This window comes from Labrus mixtus, chromosome 5 (genome assembly GCF_963584025.1).
Source record: "Labrus mixtus chromosome 5, fLabMix1.1, whole genome shotgun sequence".
In the NCBI taxonomy this organism is placed as follows: Eukaryota; Metazoa; Chordata; class Actinopteri; order Labriformes; family Labridae; genus Labrus; species Labrus mixtus.
The window spans coordinates 15,835,858-15,849,355 of NC_083616.1; the positions used below are offsets into that span (position 1 = coordinate 15,835,858).

Below are 13,498 nucleotides of genomic sequence, written 5' to 3' on the forward strand. Positions count from 1 at the left end.
TGGGTGGATGGATGATGGGTGGATGATGGGTGGATGATGAGTGGATGATGGGTGGATGGTGGATGATGGATGGATTGGTGGATGGATGAATGGATGGGTGGATGGATGGATTTCTTCAGATTCAACATGTCATGTCTTCGCCAGAGCAGGGAAGGAGAAAACAATCAGCTGATGGGAAAAAAAGGCTGTGGTTGCTCAGCCAAGGTGCGAGGGGGCCCTGGGGGCCAAAAGCCACAACAAACCAAACAGCATTGGCCTTCTCTAACATACAAACTGTCAATCCTCATTGACACACATGGGCAGAAGAACATCAGACTGACAGCAGCCTGTATCTCATGCCCGGGCGCCTATTTGAGCCCGTCGACTCTAATCACACATGTGCATGTTGGCCTGCCTGCAAACTCTGCTGATGGGCAACATACAGGGATATGACACAGCATTGTTGTTTCTTAGATTTATTTTATTTTATTTGGTCATGAAGTGCTTAAACTGTTGAATGTAGTGTAAATATATCTCATCTATTGTCTCCTTTTACTTTTCATTTTGGATTTTCTGACCATCTGCTGGAATGTGTCATTATTTTACACATTCCTGTCCCTGTTTTTACAAGTTGTCTATTTGATTATTTGCTATGAATAAATAATCTGTCATTTGTATTTTGAAAGCATTGAACTAAATTTAAAAAAAAAAGTATTTCTCGTTGACAAGTAAGCAAAGCTGCAAGCTTGAGGGAAGCTCTGGTGTTCTGTTTACTCAAGCAGAAGTCCTGGTGTGGCATTTAACAAACATGCTACTACCTCATATTATCTAAAGCCACTGTAAGGTGTGAGTCATCCCAGCGAGGGAATCCTTGGCTCAGGACCATGTTTGTGAGGGGAAAAATGTGGGTAAAAGGTACAAAGACAATATATCATGAGGAAGGCATGAAAAGCCAAGGTGATTTAACTGTTACTTTGAATTAAAGATACCTCTAATAATATCTCTCATAAGCCTTACTTAAATATATTTGGTCTGATATCACAATACAAATGATAACATTAAGAGTCTCAACATAGATTCAACAGGGACTAGTAATAACATTAGTGACCATCCATTAAATTCAGTGTGTTTAGTTGGTTATTAGAACATGAAGCCAAGCTATTGGGTGGAGGTATTGGAGGGGTTGGGATGGGGTATGGGGGTCCCATCAAGACGTGGCCGTCTGTCATCATGTGTTATCCCTCCATCCTTTCACCACCTGATCTACCTGACAGGTCAGTCCTGCAGGCAAAGCTGGACTTCAGGCCCAAAAAACTTCCACACTCCATTGCACTGTTGCTTCCAGCTCTTTCAGTTCCTCTTCTGATTCAGATGGAGATTTTCCTGGACATATTCTTACTCATTTAAAACTAGATTACTGGGATGACAGAGTCGCCATCTTCTGGACATCATGAGGTATAGCTGTGACCATTTCTAAGAAACGAGTTGAACATGGCACTTTTAAGGATTGTATTCTTTGTAAATGTCGGCACATTTACACATTTCAACTCTCATAAAGCTGTTGAAAATTAAGCAACAAAATGTCTATCAGCATCAATTGTTATCTAATCCAGTAAACTCTGCTTCCTATCAGTAAAAAGATTCATTTTCTCCTCACTGTTGGTGTTAACTATTTGACCTGATATCCTACAGATTTAGAGCTACAGGCGTGTTGTCCCTGGGTGTTTCCATAAATATATGTATGTAAAGAAGGTGAGCATTTTAGCTTTAAAAGCGTGTAGGCCCATATGACTTCTGGCACTTTGTGAATGCTAAAAAGTACATTACATTGGGATTCAATACGTTTTAAAAAATATATCTTGACACTGTACATATATTTTTTTTAAATATCAATGTGAAGATTTCTTGTCCCAGTCTTTCTATTTTCTATTTTCTCACCACAAGATGGCGCAAAGAAAAAATTTATAATTTTAAGGGATTTACAACACTTACACAACCAAGATCTCAATTGATTACCGGTAGGTCTGTAAGAGTTACATTTTTAAATGGATTGGCAATAAATTCCTGATTGAATAATTATTTTGGAAAGGAAGGAAACATTGCAAATGAGGGAATCAAAAGCATTATCTCTTTTCTTCAAAATAAGAATATAGTATATTTTGAATGAACTATTCTTGTTAATATTTTTTTTTCATAATGGATGCTTCTGTTTCTAATTCAGATTCCCCCCCCCCCCCTGATTTGAACGCTAGAAAGCCGAGTTTACCCAATTTATTTACGGTGAATGTGTCTTTAAGAGGCGTGTTTGAAAGGAGGAGGAGTCTTGAGCTTCATCGCACGAGCTACACTCAGCTGATGGGAGGGTCGCAGTTTGCAGACAGGAGACAGGATCCATGGCAACAAACATGGCAGGTGGGAGCAGAAAAAAAAAACATGTTGAGATAAATATTTCTATGGGGGAAAAAAAGGGTTGTTGTAAGAATATGTAACAAGTGAAGTTGTGACAAACTGTAAAACATGCTGTGTGGACCCTGTGTTCTGTGTTTTAGAGGCAGAGACCCGACAGAGGCTGCTGCGCACCGTCAAGAAGGAGGTGGGTTTTTTTCTTTATTTTTTGTGGCTCAGCAGTTATCTTGTAGGGAAAACAAACAAAAAAGAAAATATAAAACTGTCCAGTTTGACATACAGAGGATTCTCAGGTGATCCTTAACAAACGCTGTTTCACTTTTACTTTTTCACTGTAGCCTACTGCTTAGTCTTTTCCTGATGATGACACCTCAGGTAAATGGATTAGATGCACATCTGTATCGTAGCATATAGATTATAAAACTATGTTAATCAATTAAATAGCACGAGTAGTTATTTTATTGTAAAGACAAGTTGATTGTTGTATGTTTAAGCTCTATAAATCTTATTGAGTGGTCCCTGTTTGGGTGGTCGTGCAGTAGCTCTGTAATTGTTCGGGTGGAGCAAACTGTCTGTCTGTCTGTAGTCAGTGTTTGTGTTTGGTGTTAATGGCAGAGCAAACCATCAGCCTCCTGCAAAGCCATTGGGTTCTCTCTGTCAGACATGAAGTCTGGGCTACGTGTGTTTGTGTGTGTGTGTGTGTGTGTGTAGTTCAAATGAAGGATTAATTGGCGTTGAGTGGAAGCAGCTCAGGTGGTTTGTTCAGCTGGTTTTCTGCACTTCGTGTCAATCATCATTTGAATGTGCTGCAGTTATAACAGGAGTTCAGCAGTCAGCAAATGAGACACAGGCCTACACTTCCATACAGACCACCCCAAAGGTTGATGTACACTGAATTAAAGATCACTTGAATAAAGGAGAGTCATCGTGGAAATAGAGATTCTGAAGGTTTAAAGAGACACAGCAGTTAAACAAGCCAACTCTTGATTGCTCTTTTCAAAAATGGCAATTATTAGGCCTACTGTTCATTCTGCCCAACAGCTCTCATCTCATCTGGATGCTTGCAGTTCTGCATTCTGGATTTTTACTGTAAAAAAAAATCTTAAACACAGCATTGGTTTGTGATAAACCACTGTCTTAAGATCACAGGATGACAACTTCATTCATAAATCCTTAACCCAGTTTATTGTGTAGAGAGGTCTTTAACTAGCCAGCTGCAAATTGTCCGTTTTATTAAATCAGACGACTCTAACCTAAGACATGCCATAATAAAGGCTTTGCAGTGGATGAGTACTTTTCATCCGTTTGCTCAGAAACAAGCTCTGCCCTATCAATAGGAGAAGAGGAATACGATGTTACACTAATGCTGTTATGTAAACTGTTTGATAACACATATAGAAACAATAAACACACCACATGTTAAATAATAAAAGCTAGGGACCAAATTCTCCTCTGATGACAGTTTGTGTATAGAGTTATGAACATATACCACAGAATCTGTACATTTCTCTATGAGCTCCATAGTGCACCTTGAATGAATGCTGAATATCAGAGAAGAGTATCAGCACACTGATATGTGTCATTTCACTGTGTCTCCACTGTCCTGCAGACATGTATACTTTTAATTTATGGTGTCTACTGTTGAGGTTTTTATTTCCCTCTGTCTGTTCGGGGTATGTTTTCTCAACATCATCATTGTTCACTTCCTATTTAAACACTTACAGCAAACAACTTCAACCGATTCCAAACATTCTTCAACTCCTCTATTGTTGGCTTTGGTCCACTGAAACCAAACTGAACTGAAACAGAGGAACATTAACAATTGTTTTAAAGAAGAAGGGGGGTGTTATTGACCCCCCCCCCCCCCCCCCCCCCCCCCCCCCCCATATCCCTCTGCCCAGACAACTTTTAACCTTGTGTTTTTAACAAGTGATGGATTTATATCATATCAAACGAGATTGTCTCATAATTAACAAGACTTAATGCCTGCCTGCCAAACAACGATACAAATCACAGCCTAGATCTTGGAAGGAGAAATGATGAGGCTTTGGTGTGACGTGTTTTCCTCTGAGTCCTGTTTGCAGTCTTATCAGTAGAGACCAGACCCTTCCCATGATTAAAACAGCCTCCTGTGTGCTGATACGGCCTCGCTGAGATTCATTCACAGTGCCTCTCCCAAAAACGCAGCCTAAAGGAGTCTCTTGAACCAACAACACCGCATGATAGTTGACTAAATTCACAGATGGCACCTAATGAAAACAAGCAGAGGTAATTAACAAATAGTTCCATTAATTTGTTGGTGCTTCTCCTGATAAACCGGTTTCCTTTAGAGTAAAGATAAAAGTTGTTTACACTGATTTTCTGTTGGTTTATGGTTATCATTACTCATGTGAGTTTTACCATATGGTGTCTCTATGCTGTGTTCTCACGCTCTACATGTCCAGCTGGTTTTTTTTGTTGTGACCATTCTGCTCAAATAAACCTGGATGTGGGCCATTATCCAGAAAGCACCGGAGGTCTGTAGCAGCAGAATTACCTTCTGGCACAAAATTGGTTTGAATGAGATTTCTAATTTTCCTAAGCTTTGATACAGAACCCTCAAAGTCTGTCTCTTTATCTTGCTCTGATCAGGCCTCAGAACAATGCCCCTCCCTCTTATCTTTTTGTACATCATATGCACACAAATACAAATACACACCTGTGTTTGCTAAAGGAGAGAGAGAGCGAGAGAGAGAGAGGTAGAGAGACTGTCAGAGGACAGGCCACAGAGATCTCTACCTTCCTGTTTTCACCTTTTTTCAAGGCTGATCACTCACTGACGACAAGGTTTCTCTCAGCACAGTGCAATATCATCCACCAGTCTTGCCCTGAGTTTATTCTCAATAGAGATTATCTAATTCAATATGAGCATAACACATTAATCCACGATTGATACAAACTACAGGAACAATCTTTGATAATGAAATACTATTGTTTTTTAAGAAACTCTTCTAGGTATTATTGCAGTTAGACTACAGTGAAGTTTTTGTTTAGGTGAATATTTTATCATCGAGTTGCACTATGAATGGCATATAAAATAGGATATGCTGAGATATGATGCTATATTTGAAATGAATTTGAATCTGAATGCCTAATAAACTTGCATGAGATCCATGTGGCAGATTGCCGAGGCTTTTGATTTTGTCACTGAATCCAGTATGTTTTTCCTTTTGTATGCTGTTATTCAAGAGAGCAAATGTGAATCTGCATATCCAGCTGCTGTTACACCACTATAAATCATAGTATGCATTGATTCATGTGATTATTTTCCTTGTTCTCAGTTGTTTATTCCCTTCATTCATCATTGGTTACACAGATGATATATAATGAAGGGTGGAGGTTAATGGATGGGGCTTTCTCTCTCACTTACTCTGGCTCTTATTCCTCTGCTCGGCTGTTGCAGAACTTAATTGGAATACTCTGAAGATCTTTTATCACTCGGGCTGTTGCCTTCAAGCTAGAGTGGTCTGTTAGAGCAGGTTCATCATCAGGCTTTTATTATGGAGACATTGAATGTCCTGTCACTTCATACATATTGTGACTTCTCAAGACACATTTGGGGTAGATTACGTGCACACTATAGGACTCTTATTTTGTTGGATGTAGACGTAGGAGAAATAGATCTTCATTCTGATTGGTTACTGTAGTTTGGGAGGTCTTTTTTTTTTCATTTCAAAGATAAATGGATGTTGTTGACACGTCTCCTAAGGCGGAAGTGATCCGCTTTGCCACACGTGCGGTCTCCATAGAAATCGGCAGGTTGTCTCTGCTTTGACACTTCACCATATTAGATTCTTCAGGGGCCTGATCTGTAGCCTAGATGAGAGAGATGTAAAAACAAGAAGAGGGAGGCTGCAGGTTGGAAAATCAATCAGGTTTGTGTATGTCAGGTGCACTCAGAAAGAAAACTGGTTCATACAACTCCCCTGTGTTTTACGTGTGTGTGTGTGTGTGTTCGGGTGGCTTTTATACTAGTGTGATCATAAGCAGAGCAATTGTGCATCACATCAGACTGGCACTGTCTGTGTTTTGTTGGCAGCATGAATCATGTCTGTTGATGCCGAAGACAACAATGCTACTGAAGCGAACAGGCCAAACTGTGCCCCATGACTCCGTCTAATAAGTGAGTGTTATTTATAAATGTCTCAATGGTAGCAGGGTTCTGGGCACACTTTTTTTTTTTCCAATTGGTTTTCAAACCTTTGTAGCCTTTTAACAAGTGAGAGATTAGTCATTTTCATTCTTTGTCGTGTGTTAACAGTGAGGGGGCAATCAGTGCTCAGTGGGAAGATTAGTCTCAGTAGCACAATGGAAAAACAAGTTATTTTGTGTCTCACAGTGAAATCTGAAATCTTCATGGTTTATTGTGCTCCCTCTCATATTCTGCTTCTTTCGAGGAAGAAAATGACTCAACAAGGACTTCTGGACTTGTATGCATTCAGATGTGTTAGTTTTTTCTCTCGTTTTTATACACGTACTGTATATATTTGGGCATTATGATGTTTAATAGTTTAGATCTTATTTATGTGGTTACAGTTGGAACTTGGTACTTTCATACCATGTACAGTATGTATACTTTAAAGCAGTGGTTCTCAACTGGTCTAGCCTAAGAACCCACCACCAACTACCAACTATTACAAATTTCGGATATTTTCAGATTTATAGAATGACAAATAGTGCAGTTTGGACCTCGGATTGTATAAAACATGTGACGGAATAAAGAGAAGGAACTAAACCAGCATGTTTTAAGAGCGCTTGATTTACTTTTTGACACTGTTTTTTTTTCTCCAGTCACACGTTCGCGACCCACTGAAAACGGCTCCGCGACCAACTTTTGGGTTTCCGACCTTCCAGTTGAGATCCATTGCTTTAAAGGGTGTGTTTTCATGGGGTTTTAAAACATCAAATTGATAAGTTGCTGTCAGGTATTTTTGTAATCATACCAAGGCCTTATTTCTACAGCATTTATAACTGGCTTCCTTATTCCTTATTATGTTTCCAGAATACAGACTATGTCCACATCACAATAGTGGTATAAATGACCTTAACTCAAAGCTAAAATGTGTAAGAACTGATGGCTAAACTTATTGACAGATATTGACTATTCACAAATCAGTTTGGATTAGTGTATGTTCTCTTGAGAATAAGAACCATTGTGCTTTTGTTATTGTAGAGTGAGCTCTTTATATCTATAGAGGGAGCAGTGAGTCTTACACAATGCGCTGACACGTTTAAGGTAGCTCAGAACGGACAAACCTAACAGGGTTCTAGAGAGAACCTTTAGCATTTATGTGAGTCTGTAGGCCACTAAGTTCTTCTACACCTTTCTACACTTTGGTAATCTGCGACTAAACTCCACTTTGGCACAACTAAACTAACTAAAAGAGTTCCCACTAAAACCTACAAACTGCTTCTTTTGGTTAAATTTTGAGGCACTTGTATATTTAATTATCTTCTTTTAATTTTTTAATTTTTCAGCTTTATCTACAAATTACTTTTAAGATCAAAATGTTATTAATAAAAACATGATCTCCCTAAGAAATACAACGTTTTCATCTTAAATTAAACTATCCAATAGAACATACAGTTAAGTTGTTTCTCAGTGTGGACAATCTTCAATATTTAAATGCAACAGAGAAAGTAATGTACTATAATCAAACACGATAAACAGGAAATTATTGATCCATAAATCTGAGCTGTTGTGGAAAATCTAATTGTTGCTGGCTCACACCACCTAAGGATTGGAGCTATGTGTGTGTGGTGTGTGTGTGGTATGTGTGTGTGGTGTGTGTGTGTGTGTAGTGGATTGACTTGGCAGTGTAATGTTGTAATTGTGGACAGACTCATTTCAGCAGGAAATTGCCGTGATCTGTGTGGCTGTGTCCGGAGGATGATAGTCCCTGTGCAGATTGCAGAGCCGTGCCCACACAGGGGGGTGTCTCATTGTTGCCTGGTTGTACTGATCTTTCAGTCGTCAGCAGAGAGATATCGCAGTGTTACCTTGTGAGCACGTGTATCTGACCTTCTCCAACTCTTTAAAAAACAAGTTTTGTCTCCATTAAAAGGACATCATCAGTCTTTGACGCAACAGAATCAATTGCTTCCACTGAGGATGACAAACTGTTCAGAAAGGGTCTTTGATGAATGGAAGCCCCCCCCCCCCATTCCCATGTGTACCGCTTCCTTCTTCCGGTAGAGGTCCTTTGGGTGAGAGCTGGTGACTCATCCAGCAACTTAACATTCAATTCTTCCCACTCATTGTTTCTCCTTCTCTAACTTTTAAATCCTACCTCGCCTCCCCGAGAACTGCGCTCTCTTCCTTTCATTTTGCTATCATTTTTCATTTTTCATGATAACACCTTTATCATTTGTCTTCATTATTCTCCAAGACAGTTCTAGCAATCAGTCAAACTCTAAACAAAAAGGCGCTGTGTGTGCGTGCTCGTCGTGCCATGTTAATGAATGACTCATCCAGCATCTGACATGTCGTCAACAGGTGAAGCAGATCATGGAGGAGTCAGTCACCAGGAAATTTGTTCACGAAGACAGCAGCCATATTGTGTCCTTTTGTGGTGAGTAACCACACATACCAATGATTCACAGGACTTTTATAACCTCTGCAGGTTCAGCTTAACGCTGCAAAGAGCTCCAGTGACATCGATTCATTTGATCAAGTGTAACTTTTAGTAACCTATGTCACCACCTTTGTGTCAACTTTACTGTATATTACCTTTTGCAAGATAAATATATTGGTTTAGCAATGTTTTCTGATACATTTTCGGAGATGATTTCTTTGGCATTTTGCCTTTATCGATCAGGACAGCTCAAGAGAGACAAGAAATGTGGGGAGGAGAGAGAGGGTAGACATGCATCAAATGGTTGTGGCCAGGAGTCAAATCTGCAACTGATACTTGGGGTGCGTTCGAATTGTCCCTCCTATCTCCTTTCACTATCCACTTTACCTTAACCCCTCGAAAATGTCATGAGGTCAAGGAAAGATGTTAGGAGAATTCATAAAGGACTTAGGGAAAGGCGATCTCGTTGCTCTGACAATCCGACCGCATTTTCCACTAGGCCACGTCATTAAATGCGACGGGCCGGCGGAGGTTAATGACGCGGGTCTGCCATGTTGAAACTACAATGTTCAGAAAATGGACTACAGAAAACGCATCTAAAAAACTTTCCCCTGTGCCTTCTTACTGGTGAAATAATCCTAATTACCACAAGGTTGGGATTGAAATAAAATACCAGGCTACAAGTAACAAAAGTGAAACCATCAGCTTCCTGTCCACTCAGAAATCAACATCAACATAAATATGATTGTATGAAATTAATTGTTACATTAATGCAAGATATAACCTACACATAATATTTTAAGCATACAAATGTACAACTGCACAAAGCATTCTTAAGAGAATTAAATATGTTGAATAAAACATCATCTGGATGAAAATGTCTCTTATCTTTTTATCCCTTGATCTGTGTCACTTTACGATCATCGTTCATTTCCGTGAACGGTCGGATGCGCGACTTGCTTTAAATGTTGCGGCCGCAAGGAATTGTGGGGCGGCATATCTCATCTCCTTTGGTAAAGGATGGTCCAGTGTATCCTATGCTAAAGGAGGTTATAAAGGAAGCACTGACCCACCTTTCCTTAACTTTTAGAGAATTCGAACGGCTCTTATCATGGCCGCCACTTAAATGCTTCCGGGGTTAAGGTAAAGTGGATAGTGAGAGGAGATAAGAGGGACAATTCGAACGCACCCTTGGAGCACTGTAGCCTCTGCACATGGAGTGTCCAACTGAGCCACAGTGGTGCTTTTTTTTTTTTTTTTACATGAATACGTTTCGTTCTGTCACATTTGCTTTACACTGTAGTTTCATAATATGGCCTGGGTCACACATTTCATTATACAGAGCACATCTTCCTAAATCTAACAAAGCAGTTATCTGCCAAAGGATCAAATAGAAAAAGAGAGTAAAAGCTATTTACTTTCAATTCCAGTTAAGCCACTTTATGATCACACGTCTTTTTCTTACATTATCACCATGCAGCCTATTGCAGCCACCAAGAATAGAAGATCTCTCACAAATAATTCATTTCCTTTTTAAAGTTAGATGTTTACTTAAAGTAAGAGTTCTCCATGTAGACTGTGACATATTCCCTTGTTTCCTCTTGAATGTAACAGAACCAAATAAACAGAAACAAAATGATTAAGGCGGCTTCTTTTAGCCAAACAAAGAATGAGAAAACATCCATCTTTTACTAACTGGTGACAAATGAGCGTTCTTCATCACCTGTATACTGTACATGCAGTCTAAGGGTTATGTCGCTACACCAGTTTTATTTCATTTGAGAGGATAGAATAAAGTTGTTGGTCCTTTTTATTGGATTAGCTTTCCTATAACAGGAATGGTTTGCAAAGAGCGAGGACGTATACGCCTCTAACCTCTTTAATGAGGAAGGAAGTGGAGACTTGAGCAGCCACATTAAAAACAAGTAGTCAGTTGATGGATGTGGAGAGCCACATCATCAATACAGCTCTTGTTCAAGAGTATATAGAGTACGATAGAAATAAAGGACTTTCAAATGTCATTATTTAAGCAAAAGTCATTGCTATAACCTTCTAGTGCTACTCACACAGTGAAGAGATACTGGGTCGCATTCTTCAGATGTCTGGATCAGTCTGGAGCTGCAATCATTAAAGAAATATCTCAGAATGAATTATATGTCTCAAGTTAAGGAGCTTTTATTTTATTTTACTGGCTGATGTCCATGTCTCTAAGAAATATGATAGGGAAGATAGGGATACTAAAAGGGAACACTTGGACACAATGGGAATTTAGAAACTCGCAGTAGAAATAAAGCGTAGAAATACGATTTGTCTTTGTCACTGTGGGTAACATTTGGAGACATTAATTGGCTCTATTGGCTTGCCTGCTGTATATTGTTGTGAAAATATGAATTCACACTTTTCATTAACAGAAGTGTGGCAGTGGGAGACACTACTATTTAAAGTAGCAAATAATTAGAAAGAAAAGTTAAAATCTGCAAAATTAAAAGACAAAGTTTGACCAGCTGCTGAGAAAAAGACACACACACACACACACACACACACACACACACACACAGATGAACTTCACAGTCACAGTGACCCATAACCACATACAAGGTGGTCAAACGTGGAGCTTAATATATGAAAAACAGTCTGAGTAAGTCCCACATTTCTGCATCAACCTTCTTAGGTTAGATCACTGCTTCACGACGAAAGGAAAGATTTGGATTTCCTAGTGTGAAAGGAATTTGCTTCACAGCTTGAAAACCTATCAAACCAGCATAAGTTAATATTGTACAACAGTCACTCTCTATGTAATCAGCTTTACTCCAAATATCATGTTATCATTTTAGTTTCCCTGTGGCAGGTTATGAAAGTAGATTGTCTCACAGTAGACACATTTTGTAGTAGTGTGATGGATTTTTTTTTTTTTCTTGTGTCATCAGTTACTTTGGCCTGTTATAAATCATGCGATCACCTGAAAGCCTGTCTTAAAAACATAATACATCTCTGAGGACACTTAGCAGCCAAGGATAACTCTGTCATCTCTTTGGTTCTTGTCCAGCATCCTCCCCCTTCTGACTCCCCCTATAATCCAGTGGCTCTTGTTACTACACGTCCTCTTTCAGCTGTGCTCTGTTAAAAGATGAGAGTGGAGGATGGGAGAGGAGCTCGGCCAGCTCACCAGGGAGCAATTAGCCTCCACCATAATGGCTACTTTGATGAGGCAGTCTGAAAGTGTGCCTAAAGGCCACTGTGGACTAGGGAGCACTAAAGATTAATCAAAACAAAGACAAAACAAACAAACTACCACAGGTTTTAGTGAAAGATCAGTAGTTCTATGTCAAGATGTGTCATGCAGGAAGAAAGGTAAGAACCAAGCACTGATGGTTAAAGGCAGGCCTGAGTGTTTTAGTCCTCACTGTGTATCAGTCACACAGATCCCTCAACTTAGTGTTACTTGCTGTCTCACTAGACAAATAGCAGTGAGCACATCACATAATTTGATGAAATGCACCTTGAAGCTTGTCAAGAAGTCCTCCACTTCTACCTGATGGTGACAGTCGTAGATATAGAAGTTTAAAATGCACCCACCTTTGAAATTACATCAATACTTCTAATTTGAGTTGTGTTCAGAAAAATGTTGCTCTTGACTTTTTCTGTCACATCCTACAAAATCATTTGTCTTTTGCAGCTAATTGGCTCAATTCCTCCCACTCCTCGTGCTAAAAATACAAGATTTTCAAAAGATGCAGATAAAATAAGTTGGAGATCAGATCAACTTTTTGAAGCATACAAACATAATGAGCGGTAGATTTGCAGCCAATTCAATACATTGTCACAAGACTTATGGTGATATAGGTGAAGCAACATCAGATCACTTGTTCATGAAATATTTATCATATTTTAAGCATTATAGGAACACACTTAAGCAAACCTTTCCTCTTTTATTAGGAAAAACATGCCATCTTGTACAACAAAATTAAAATGGACTTTTGGTGCTTAAAGCCTGGTGTGGTAGCCTGTTTGGTCAGCGACTAATGGCTGTTTGTGCTCCTGACTATTCTAGAGATCATTTTAGTAATCAACAGTATGAATCATTCTGTTTAGGAAATGTGAAATAAGAACAACAAACTCCACAGGCACTAGAGCCTGGAGTGTTGTCTTTAAATGGCATCTCCCTTTTTTTATTTTTTTGACAAACTGGCCACCATTAAGACCTCATTTCTGAGTCTGACTGCACTGAGTGAAGGGTTGGTCAGCTGTGAGTTGCCGCCCAAGAGTCTCTTAGTCCACATCAGATCCTAATGACATGGTCCTCATTTTAATCATCCCACTTCAACCTGCTGTGGTAACTTCACATTCTCTCATATTTCAAAGGGGACAGAGCCCTTTGGTTTTCTATATTAGTATGGATCACCAAAATGTGTAAGGAAAATAAAATAATGATTGTAACACTGCCACTGATGCCCTTATTCATTTTCGAGGAGTCCAGCTGTCCATGGCTTTTCTGATTG

The 13,498-nt window shown here is 39.3% G+C and overlaps 1 protein-coding gene across 2 annotated transcripts in view; it reads left to right on the top strand.

Moving 5' to 3' along the window:
* The first annotated feature begins 2,320 nt into the window (after positions 1–2,320).
* sgsm1a (small G protein signaling modulator 1a) overlaps positions 2,321–13,498 on the top strand; it is a 30,004-nt gene continuing 18,826 nt past the window's right edge. The window contains exons 1-3 of one of the 2 annotated variants that reach the window (XM_061038132.1): positions 2,321–2,391; positions 2,529–2,572; positions 8,921–8,996. In XM_061038132.1, coding sequence (XP_060894115.1) covers positions 2,373–2,391; positions 2,529–2,572; positions 8,921–8,996 — 139 coding nt within the window. In that variant the 5' untranslated portion in view covers positions 2,321–2,372. The remainder of the gene's footprint in view (positions 2,392–2,528; positions 2,573–8,920; positions 8,997–13,498) is intronic. The other variant, XM_061038133.1, reaches the window with a different exon arrangement.